This window comes from Geotrypetes seraphini, chromosome 4, assembly GCF_902459505.1.
Source record: "Geotrypetes seraphini chromosome 4, aGeoSer1.1, whole genome shotgun sequence".
NCBI classification, from domain to species: Eukaryota; Metazoa; Chordata; class Amphibia; order Gymnophiona; family Dermophiidae; genus Geotrypetes; species Geotrypetes seraphini.
Window position 1 is genome coordinate 177098281 of NC_047087.1, and position 12163 is coordinate 177110443.

At 42.9% G+C, this 12163-nt stretch overlaps 1 protein-coding gene across 13 annotated transcripts in view; it reads left to right on the forward strand.

Moving 5' to 3' along the window:
* The window catches only part of CNOT1 (CCR4-NOT transcription complex subunit 1), a 1050915-nt gene that overhangs the window by 907616 nt on the left and 131136 nt on the right, over window positions 1-12163 (forward strand). For all 13 annotated transcript variants that reach the window (XM_033940598.1, XM_033940586.1, XM_033940591.1 and 10 more), the window contains one exon: window positions 7185-7433. In XM_033940598.1, coding sequence (XP_033796489.1) covers window positions 7185-7433 — 249 coding nt within the window. The remainder of the gene's footprint in view (window positions 1-7184; window positions 7434-12163) is intronic.

Here is a 12163-nt window from a genome sequence, read left to right on the forward strand (position 1 = left end):
CAGTTTTGAAGACCGTATCTGACGAAGGACATAAAAAGACTTGAAGTGGTCCAGAGGAAGGCAACGAAAATGGTAGGAGGTTTGTGCCAGAAGACGTATGAGGAGAGACTGGAAGCCCTAAATTTGTATACCCTAGCGGAAAGGAGGGACAGTGACAATATGATTCAGATGTTCAAATACTTCAAAGGTATTAACGTAGAACAAAATCTATTCTAGAGAAAGGAAAATGGTAAAACCAGAGGGCATGATTTGAGGTTGAGGGGTGGTAGATTCAAGAGTAATGTTAGGAAATTCTTCTTTATGGAGACAATGGTTGATGCATGGAATGCTCTCCCGAGGGAGGTGGTGGAGAAAAAAACGCCACGGTGACAGAGTTCCAGCAAGCGTGGGATGAACACAGAGGATCTCTAATCAGAAAATAATGGGTATATATTGAAGGAACTAAGGCTGTACCGGGCAGACTTGCACGGTCTATGTCCCATATATGGACGTTCAGTTGAGAACGGGCTGGGGATGGCTTCAATGGCTGGGATGATTAAGATGGGCTGGAGTGAGTATGCTTTGATGGAGACTCAAGTAGATAGAATCTAAGCACACTACCGGGCAGGTCTCTAGGTTTCTGGCCCAGAAATATCTAAGAAAAAGGGCCATTTAAATTAAATGATTAATTTATGGGCATGTATGGTTGGGAAGACTGGGTGGACCTTTTGGGTCTTTATCTGCCATAATTTACTATGTTACTATGATGAAATCCTGTAGCTCCTCATCATGATCAATGACGCATTCCTCAGTCATTGAGCCGCTGGCTCATGTTTGCAAATTGAGCATGCAGATTTTCAATATACATCTAAAGATTCTGCTTTACACCCAGTGTTGTTGATTAAGCTCTTTAGAAATATAGAAACATAGAAGATGACGGCAGATAAGGGCCATAGCCCATCAGGTCTGCCCACTCTACTGACCCACCCCCAAGTCTACTATCCTAGGGATCCCACTCCTGGTGACAGGTTCCCTTGGCTTAACCCTCTAAGGCAGGGGTGTCAAAGTCCCTCCTCGAGTGCCGGAATCCAGTCGGGTTTTCTGGATTTCCCCAATGAATATGCATTGAAAGCAGTGCATGCAAATAGATCTCATGCAGATTCATTGGGGAAATCCTGAAAACCCGACTGGATTCTGGCCCTCGAGGACCGACTTTGACACCTGTGCTCTAAGGGATCCCACATGGGCATCCCATTTGCTCTTAAATTCTTGTACGCTGTTTGCCTCGATCACCTGCACCTGGAGCTCGTTCCAAGGATCAACCACTCTCTCGGTGAAGAAATATTTCCTGGTGTCGCCATGAAATTTCCCGCCCCTGAGTTTGAGCGGATGCCCTCTTGTGGCTGAGGGTCCTTTGAGAAAGAGAATCTCTTCTTCCATCTCGATACGGCCGGTAATATACTTAAACGTCTCGATCATGTCTCCTCTCTCCCTACGTTCCTCGAGTGAGTACAGCCGCAAATTTTTCAGCCTTTCCTCGTACGATAGATCCTTGAGCCCCGAGACCATCCTGGTGGCCATCCGTTGCACCGACTCTACTCTCAGCACATCTTTTCGGTATGTGGCCTCCAGAATTGCACACAGTATTCCAAATGAGGCCTCACCATGGTTCTGTATAATGGCATTATGACTTCAGGCTTCCGGCTGATGAAACTCCTGCGGATGCAACCTAACAACTGTCCTGCCTTAGATGAAGCCTTCTCCACATGATCAGCAGTTTTCATGTCTGCGCTGATGATCACTCCCAAGTCTCGTTCTGTTGAAGTTCTAGCTAAGGTCTCACCATTCAAGGTGTAAGTTCTGCACGGATTTCTGCTGCCGAGGTGCATGATCTTGCATTTCTTAGCATTGAAGCCCAGCTGCCAGGTCGAGGACCAAAGCTCCAACAAATGTAGGTCCTATGTCATACTATCAGGTGAATTGCCGTCTCTCACTATATTGCATAGTTTGGCGTCGTCAGCGAATAACGTTACCTTACCTTGAAGCCCCTGAGTTAGGTCACCTATGAATATGTTGAAAAGGAGCGGGCCCAAGACTGAGCCCTGCAGTACTCTACTGGTCACCTCTGATGTTTTAGAGAGGGTACTGTTAACTACCACCCTCTGAAGTCTGCCACTCAGCCAGTCATTGACCCATGTAGTTAGTGTTTCTCCCAGCCCCATTGATTTCATCTTGCTCAACAGCCTGCGATGCGGGACACTATCGAAAGCTTTGCTGAAGTCTAGGTATACTACGTCCACAGATTCTCCCAAGTCTAACTGTTTTGTTACCCAGTCAAAGAAGCTGATGAGATTGGATTGGCAGGACCTACCCTTGGTGAATCCATGTTGACTGGGATCCCGTAGATTCTCCTCATCCAAGATTGCGTCTAATTTACGTTTGATTAGTGTTTCCATGAGTTTGCATACTATTGATGTGAGAATCACTGGTCTGTAGTTTGCAGCCTCTGCCCTGCAACCCTTTTTGTGCAGTGGAACGACGTTAGCTGTTTTCCAGTCTATGGAGACTCTCCCTGAACTTAGGGAGAGATTGAAGCCTCTGTCGTAGGTCACCCCCGGTCAAGGATATTGTTATCTTTATCGAATCACCACTATTGATTGGGTCGGACTCCTCCAAGGGTGGATCTGTGGGGCCTGCTTCTGCCGCCTGCATTTTTCCTTGTCACATGGCTACAGATGTCCCTGTGGTGAACACAAATTTTTTTAGATCAACCACTTGTTTTTTCGATATCATTGTACAGGATTGATCATCATAGGTTACCCCGCCATGTGGGTCAAAAATATCAAAGTATTTATTGCTGTAATCTTCCAAATTAAGCTCCAGGGATTGGGAGCCAATCTTCTAGACTGCCATCAGTAGGGTTCATAGTCAAATGACAACAGCGCGCGGACAAGTAAGCGCAAAGCAACTGAGCGCCAAGACAACTGAGCACAAGACATTTGAGCGCAAGACAATTCAGCGCAAATCATTTTCAGTAACAAGCACGAGCGTGACAACTGAGCGCAAGACATCTGAGCGCCAGCAAGTGAGCGCAAGACAACTGAGCGTGAGACATCTGAGCACATATATAAAGAGGAAACGTAACCATAGTAACGAAAATGCATTCACTTGACTTATATGCAAAGCACAAAGATGCAAGGGAACCATACTGATAATGTGGTGCCATGATAACGTATTGCCGTGCTGAATGTGCTCTTCGCCAGGCTCCATTTTGAGACGCGCTGAATTGTCATTGCGCTCAGTTATCCCTGCGCTCAATTGTCTTGCGCTCAGTTGTGCGCGCTGTTATCCATGTGCTCAATTGTCTTGCGCTGAGTTGTATTTGCGCGCTATCTTTGCGCTGATTTGTCTTGGCGGTTTTGTCGGCGTGCTGTTGTCTTGTGCGCATTTGACCTGTCATCCATCAGTAGGGTGGCATCTCCAGAACATTATACCTATTTTTTGTCTATTCAACAAAAAAAGAAAAAAGCTCTGGTTTCTTGTGAAGTAATAGAAAGGCATGTTCTAATTGGATAGCATGTTACATAATTTTGTTCTACCGATTTAGGTTTGACACATGATACCTGTCTAAGATTTCTAATTTTTTAGCAGGGGTGTCCAACCTCAGCCTTCTCCAGGTCCGGTTTTTAGGATTTCCCAAATGAATATGCATGAGATCTGTTTGCATACAATGGAAACAATGCATTTAAATAGATCTTATTCAAATTCATTAGGGAAACCCTGAAAACCTAACTGGATTGTGGTCCTTGAGGACTGACGTTCGACAACCCTGTTTTAGAGCAATGACGTTGCTGCTGACTTTTTTGGAAGCCTGTAGCACAGAGTTCAGTCCACATGGTTCATGTCTGGCCTTTCCCGGGTTTGGAGGTTCTGATGAAACTAGTTTTAAGTAGCCTCATCTTCCATGGTCTATGAGGGATGGAAAATGATCCATCCTCTTTCCCTCCTCAAGCCCATCTTAGGACATCTTATGTAATAAAAAATGTCTTTGACTGCAAATGTCATGTCTAATTTTGATCCTACTTGTGTGATTTATTCATTCTGCATGTCCTTAAAAGAAAATACTTGTTTACATGTAACCAGCATTGTCATTGAAGAGTAGGATAATCCAATTCTGCTCAACCCATTCCTTGGGGCGCACACAGTTAATTGGTTTCTCAAAACTTCCACTATAATAATAATAATAACAGTTTATATACCGCAGGACCGTGAAGTTCTATGCGGTTTACAATGATTAAAAAGTTACAGATTGAGTAGTACTAACAGAGTTAAGATTTAGCGGTCAGTTATTGTGGGGAAAGATTGTTCAGTGTAGCTGCCTAAGTACTTTAAGAATAAATATGTTTTAGGTGTCTCCTAAATTCCCCATAAGTATTCGCAAGCATGAGTAATTGTTTCAGATCTTTACCCCATAATGCTGCCTGATAAGAGAAGAGATGTTGATGATGTCTTTTAAATTTACATCCTTTAACCGGTGGAGAAACAGAATTCAAGTTTGAGCTTCTCTTAAGTCGATTGGTTGAGAAAGAGAAAAGGTCGGTTATATCTGGGGGCTAGGCTGAAAAGTACCTTAAAGCAGAAACATCCAAATTTAAACTTCACACGTGCCCAGGGCAGGATTAATTCTTTGAGGGCCCCTAGGCACACAAGTACACTGCATAACTAACTAATTTTATCCCCAGTTGAGACAATTGCGCACTAGTGATGACATGTAAACATTGAAAACCAGTGGGGACAGTGGAGACCCCTGCGGAACGCCAGATGGATTACTCCAGGTTTCAGATAGATTGTAGTTAAAGCATACTTGATAAGTGCGGGACGTAAGGAAACCTCGGAACAAGTCTAGCACCTCGCCTCTGATACCAATTGTCTCTAAGCATTGTAACAGTTTCCCATGGTCCACTAGGTCAAAGGCAGAGCTCATGTCAAATTGCATAATCAGTTTGTTAAGGCCCATACTGAACAAGGAGCGTAAATTATCCAAGATGGCTGCGATTACTGTCTCGGTGCTATCTCAGTGTTAAATATGAATATGCTTGAGAGAGATTTACATGTTGAGGAATAGTGCATCCAGATCTCTCATGCATATTCATTGTGGATATTCTGAAAATCAAATTAGCTGTGTGTGCCATGAGGATTGGGTTGAGAAGCTGGGTTAATCACATATGTTCTCCTTCCCTTTTTTAAAGGTTTTTAGCTGTATGATGAGAATGAGGGAACACGACGAGTGCAGGTGGCATATGGTAACTTGCAGGCATGCCCAGGAGAGTTTGTCAAGTTTTCACAAAATGCTCTGGGAGAATTGTTTTACAACGGGGGATTTTTGCTAGGGCTGTACAGAATATTTGATTTGACCCTGAATACATTATTCATATTCATCCAAATAGTAATTTAAATTCAAATACAAATAATCCAGGGTTTTACTGTGCTAAATCCTACTGAAATAAACACTTGATCTCTGATTTCACATTGCTTCTTTTATTATTTGGTATGTTAAAGCTCTATGAGTATTCATATTCAGCCGAACAGTAAAATATTTTGTTCAGTACAGCTCTAAATGTTACCCACTTGTGTGGCTGATTATCCTAATGTCTTTGGAAAACATCTGCTACAGGAAAGCAACTTTCATATTAGTTTTTGCTTTTTACTGAAACCTTCAATTAGAATATCCCACACACCCATTCCAAAACATGGAAGAATAGGTTTTCTTTAATGGCTTTCAGTACTCGAAACATTCTAATTGAAGGTTTCCCCAAATATGCTGTTGACCATTTTGGCTTGTGAAGTGTTAAGGCTATCCTTAATATCCATGAGAGAGTGTTTATACATTGGACGTTCATAATATGGAAATTTTTTTTATATCATGGCTGTGGCGTTAATAGGACATAATTCAGTGGTTCCAATATCTATTTCTTTGTAAAGTAGATCTTCATATGGGGGTTTCAAGGACCAGATCTGGTAAATACTAATGCATTTATTTGCTATGAATTTCTTTGTACCAGGTGTAGTGGCTGCATTTAATGCTTTAATAATCTTGCTTTATAGCAGGAATGGGCAGCCTTGGTCCTCGACAGCTACAACCCAGTCATGTTTTCAGGATTTCCCCAATGAATATGCATGAGATCTAGTTGCATGCTCTGCCTCAATTGTATGCCAATAGATCTCATACATATTGATTGAGGAAAACCTGACTGGATTGTGGCTCTTGAGGACTGAGGTTGCCCACCCTTGCTCTATAGTAATCTAGATGTTTTCATAGAATGAAGGGTTTCCCCCTAACAACAGTGCTGCTCAAATTTAATTTGCCCATTATTTTTTGTCACCATCCCTAAGTTTTAGGCATTGATTGGTTGAGGTTTCTCATAATTGATTGTGTACCCAGACATTGAAACTATAAGGCTTTCTGTATGAGAATATGTACTGTCTCTTGTATATGTACAGTGTACTTGAACACATGGTCTGTTTATGCCTTCCTCATAGTCTGTTGACATCTGTAGCCAGTTCAGGATAGAGAGCAGATTCTGGTCCTGGTTTGCACAGTAGTTTATTGGGGGGGGGGGGTGGAGAAGAAGTATAGTCTTTAACAAAAAAAAAAAGCAAATTCATCTGGTCACACAAGCTGTTCCCTGATAGTTATATGACTAAACTGCTATCTTTAGAGATCAGCTATTGAAGATATGGCAAACTTTGCTTCCTCTGAAGATATATACTGTAGGTTTGCATTGATAGGTGCTCTATAAAGACATAAGCAGTTACAGATAAGCAACTTTGTTTACCCTCTTAAAATTTTGATCTCCCAGTGCTTAATCAGTAAAGTGAGTCTGTGGCTATGTTCTGAATTAGCATACAAGGTATTAAACCTCTGTTTTACCCACTGAGCCTCCAAATGGGCATTTCATGGAAAATTACCCTACTCTTGCTTGGCTCTTTGCCCAAAATTTGCAGAAACTAATCTATGGACAACTGTAACTTGCTATTAAAAATGGGGGTGGGTAGAGTTGAGGTTCATTTTGCAAGCTAGTATTCTGCTTAACTGAATATACTGTTCTTTGCAATTAAATTAGCCTAATTTCTTATGCAGTAAATTATAGCAACAACTAGATTTTGTTTTGCAACTCTGAGGATTTGCTTTGTCTCCTCCACAGATGCACCAGCAAGGAATTCTGAAAACAGATGATTTGATCACACGTTTTTTCCGCCTATGCACAGAGATGTGTGTTGAAATCAGCTATCGTGCCCAGGCAGAACAACAACACAATCCTGCTGCCAACCCCACCATGATACGAGCCAAGTGCTACCACAACCTGGATGCCTTTGTGCGACTCATTGCATTACTTGTGAAGCATTCAGGGGAAGCTACTAACACAGTCACAAAAATCAACCTTTTGAACAAGGTAAGCAGATCAGAAATTTTCAGGGTAATATACAACAAAACATTACTTCATCCCAGCATCTGGTCTAACCATACTCTGAAAAAATGTATGAAGTCAGTCTGGCTTCTAGAAATAAATTTACTAGAAGGTCTTTTTTTAAATTGAACTTTAAACACAAATAGATTGTTACAGTCCAAGTGTTCCAATGCAGCTTAATTCTACTTTATAGAAGCTCATTTTTACATAATTTCAGAATATACAAGAGATGAGTGGTTTCAAATAAGTGCACACATTAAGCAAATTCCTTGTTTTATATATTTATATGATTCAAACTACTAATAGGGTCCAGGTTGAACCTACAAGGGGACAATAAACTCCATATATATTCTAAATTAAACTACTGTAACAGTCCTATCTATCTAGTACAAGGGTACTGCCCTATTCATGCTGTTTAATCATTCCATCCTTTGTAAATAACATATCTCTCAGGAGCCTCCTGTAACAGTTTATCCTCATATTGTGAAAGTCATATCAATCTAATGATTTTTAAATATATTTATGGAATGACTTCAGTGTTTGTCACTTTTTATATATTGTTGTACATCAGCTTATCAGTTAGGTCAAGTCTTCAGAATAACTTGGTGGTCTGTCCTTTAGATGGAGGTAGGAAGTGAGCAACATGTTCAAGGTCATTGTCAATGTGTGTGCCTGATTCATGGAATATACTCCCTAATTATCCCCCCCCCTTTTTTCAAAACCATGCAAGAGGTTGGCGCACTGAATGCTCTGTCACTCGTAGGAACTCTATGACCATCGGAGCAGCGCAGAGCATTCAGCACACCGGCCCATGCTAAAAAAAACCCCTTTTGCGCAGTTTTGTAAAAGAGGGGTGGATGGTAAGTGAGAACATTGATTTGAATTTGTTTTAGAAGAAATAGAAACCCACTTGTTTGCATTTTTGATCTATAAGATGGTGTTCTGATTTTCCATGTCTGTAGCTTTTATGTAAGGATATGCCTGTTCTTGTATATTTTGACTTTCTTATTGGATTTGGCTTTCCTTTTACAATTTACTTCCCCCTCCTTTACAAAGCCACGCTAGTGTTATTAGTGCCGGCAGCCATGGTAACAGCTTGGACGCTCATAGGAATTCTATGAACGTCGGAGCTGTTACCATGGCGCCCAGCACTAAAAACGCTAGCACAGTTTTCTTAAAGGAGGGGGCTAATTTTTAGCATGCACCTGCTGAGACCTAAGACATAGTGTTACATCTAATACAATAAAACATAAACAATAAATTTTGCTTTCCTCACTTAGAACTGTAGTGAGTAACAAATTTTAAATAAATGAATTAATAAAGGGTGGTAATGCAGAGGGTATTGTGCCTTTTTGAATTTCCAAAGATGGTTTTTAAATATTTGCTGCATCAGAATAATTTACTCATATTTTATTATCTTTTTTTTCCAATATATACACTGCTCATGCTTTCTGAAACTTTATGGATCTTGACAGTTTGAGCAGTGACTTCCAATAAGGCACAATTGTGTTTTTGGCAGCCACTAAGAGATGAACCACCAGCTGGTATCTCAGTCACTTCTGAGCCTGTAATATTTGAGAGAATGTCCCATCAGTAGTAAGATGCATTTCTAGAACGACAGACACTCTGTTCCTGAGCCTGTGGATAGTTGACATCTCCTTGCGAGAACTCTTGTAGAAGCTTCATCTGCATTCTTTTTTGGTATTCCTCCTCCTTTACCACTAAGCTGTCCTTCAACTCCTCAGTTTTCTTCATACAAGTGAGACAGTAGGAACTTGTCTTTTATGCTTATGGGTTGGCTACTGTTGGAAACAAGATACTGGATTTGATGGACCTTCTGTCTGTCCCAGTATGGCAATTCTTATGTTACTTCGGATTCATGCCGCATTTGTGGTGGATGGCAATCTGAGGAGCTTTCACGTGCAGCGCAACACATGAGGGGAGGGCAGGAGTCATTGGCTTAGCCCCCTCTGGTCCCTCATGGGTGTTGGTATCCAGTCAGACTGAGGAGAAGGTAAAAAGTCCAGATTTGACCCAGGGAGCAGCACAAGGATGTCCCCGGCAAAACGCAGCCAAGATATGGAGGGAAAACTTCCAAAAGGAGCCAGTGTCTGCAGGGGCCATCTGAACATCAGGGGCAGGGGTTTCCCCCTGAATTTATTAATATGCTGTGGATTACCAAGGGCTGCATGGAGCCCTGTGGAATCATGGCCCTACTAGTGCCACTGGTTCCACATCCCCCACCCCCCTAAGAGCACAGTTCCCCAGTAACTGCCATGTGCAGGTCAGGGAAATTCAGTCAGATGACGAATTGGATGCTAGTGATTCTATTTTAATGCCTTTGATCTCCCAGTCTGGGTCCTCTATAGGAGGAGATGCTGTATCCTTGGGAAGGCAGGATCCAGATTTGGAGGAGGGTCTGGAACTTGGTGAGGACCCAACTCTGTGCAGGTTGTTTGAACCTTAAGCGTTTATGGGGATGATCACAGAATCCCTCCAAGAATTGATACTAGAGGCTTCTCAGTCCTCTACCACACAGTGCTTACTTATGAGCAGCACCAAAGCACAGACCTCTTGCTTTCCCTCACATCAAGACATTACAAATATGTTTATGGATTGAGAAATTCCATAGAAGCCCCTTTGAGTGGTCAAAGCTCTGTCTGATGGATGCTGCATTTCACCAGCTTTTTTGTTCCCTTAAAGGTGGATTTGCTGGTAGTACAGGTTACCAAATGTACCTTCCTTCCCAATGAAGGTAGTGTGGTACTGAAGGATGCCCAGGACCTCAGATTAGATTTTATGCACAAAAAGCTCTTTGAGGCCACAGCCTTAGGATTGAAAGCAGCAATAGCAGCGTCTTTTGTCATCTGAGTTTGCTAGTTGTGCCATAATCTGGACACTATCGTGGACAGTTTTTTAATGATGGGGGTGGATTACATAGCAGATGTGCTGTATGACCTTTTCAGAGTCATGAACAAAATGTCATCTTATTCCATTTCCACCCACAGGATGATATGGATCAGACTGCAGATGGGGATTTTTCCTCAAAGGTGACCCTGAGTAAACTGCTATTCAAATGACAGTTATTTTTTGGGGAAAGGCCTGGATGATCTTATGGCAAGCATGCAGAACTGTAAGCCAAAATCCTTGCCAGACAGCAGATCTCGAGCCTCTTAGGGGGGTCTGGTCAGGGTAATTTTCAGACCTCCAGTTCTCAGGAGGAACCTTTGAGCCAGAGATCGTTTCAGAATTCTAAAGATTTGAAGGGGCCAGGCACCTTCCATCTTAGAGATCCCACTCTGCCACAGCTCCAAAGAAGCAGTTAAGCCGCCAAGCCATTAGCCAAGCTCCCACGCATCAGAGGGAAGTTGTTGGCCTATCTGGAATCATGGGCAGAGATCACCACAGATTGCTTGGTGATGGACATTATACAGGAGCTCGAGTTCTTTCATTCCCTCCTGGACCTTTTTATAGACTCCCCAAGTGGGAGAAAAAGTGGACAGTCAGAGTGAGAGTGCAAAAATTGCTAGCTCTGGAAGCCATAGAGCCCGTCCCAGAGGAAGACTTGGGCTTCAACAGATTCTCAATATACCTTATCATGCCCAAGAGAGACTCTGAAGACTAGAGGCTGTTTCTAGACCTCAAGATTCCACATTTCTGAATGGAGACAGTGAGGTCAGTGATAGCATCAGTGGCACCAGGGGAATTTCTTGTCTCCCTGGATTTGACAGAGGCCTATCTGCACATTCCTATTTTCCAGGCCACAGGAAGTATTTGCAGTTCCATGTGCTGGTGTAGCACTTCCACTTTACAGCTTTGCTCTTTGGGATGGCTGCGACACCACAGACCTTCACCAAGGTGATAGTGGTGGTTGCAGTTCACCTACACAGGGTAAATGTACAAGTCCATCCATAATCCGAGGGCAGATTAGCAGTTCACTGTCTGATCCAATTGCTGCAGAAGTTTGGCAGGGTGGTCAATTTCCAGAAGAGCCATCTAGAACTGGGGCAGAATACCTGGGAATCCAGCTCAAGACGGGTGAAAACAAGATATTCCGTCCAGAAGCAAGCAGCTGATATGGGAGTTTCAGAGCAAGCCAGTTCTGATTTCCTGGCAATACTTGCAGGGTATGGGGTCAATGTTTATGACAATGGACATAGTTCCCTGTATATGGGCACACTGACATCTGCTCCAGGAGATGCTTCTTTCCTGTTGGTGCCCATAAAGGGATCCACTGCACCAGCAGCTTCCTTGAACAGCAGAAGCCCTTCGCAGTCTGGTCTCTTCATCAGTGGTTCTAATGATGGACGCCAGCCTTTATGGCTGGGGAGCACATTGCAAGGGATGCCAGTTCAGGAACATTGGTCCTCTTCCCAGAGGAAGTGGTTGATCAACCACTTGGAACTTTGGGCCATCAACCTGGCACTCCAGGAGTTAAGGGAGCGCCTTATAGAACAAAGCGGTTTGAGTTTGTTTGGACAATGGAATGGGAGTGACCTATGTCAAATCACCAGGGGGCACCAAAAGTGCCTTTCTATGCTTGGCGGCCCAAATGCTGTTTTGATGGGCAGAGGGCCATCTTCTGGTGCTCTTGGCAGTGCTTTTGGCAGGAGTGGACAGGGTACAAACAGATTTCTTCAGCCGTAAGACCCTTGATCCCTTGGAAATGGTCACTGTCCCAGGAAGCCTTCCCCTACCTACATAGTGAATCTGTG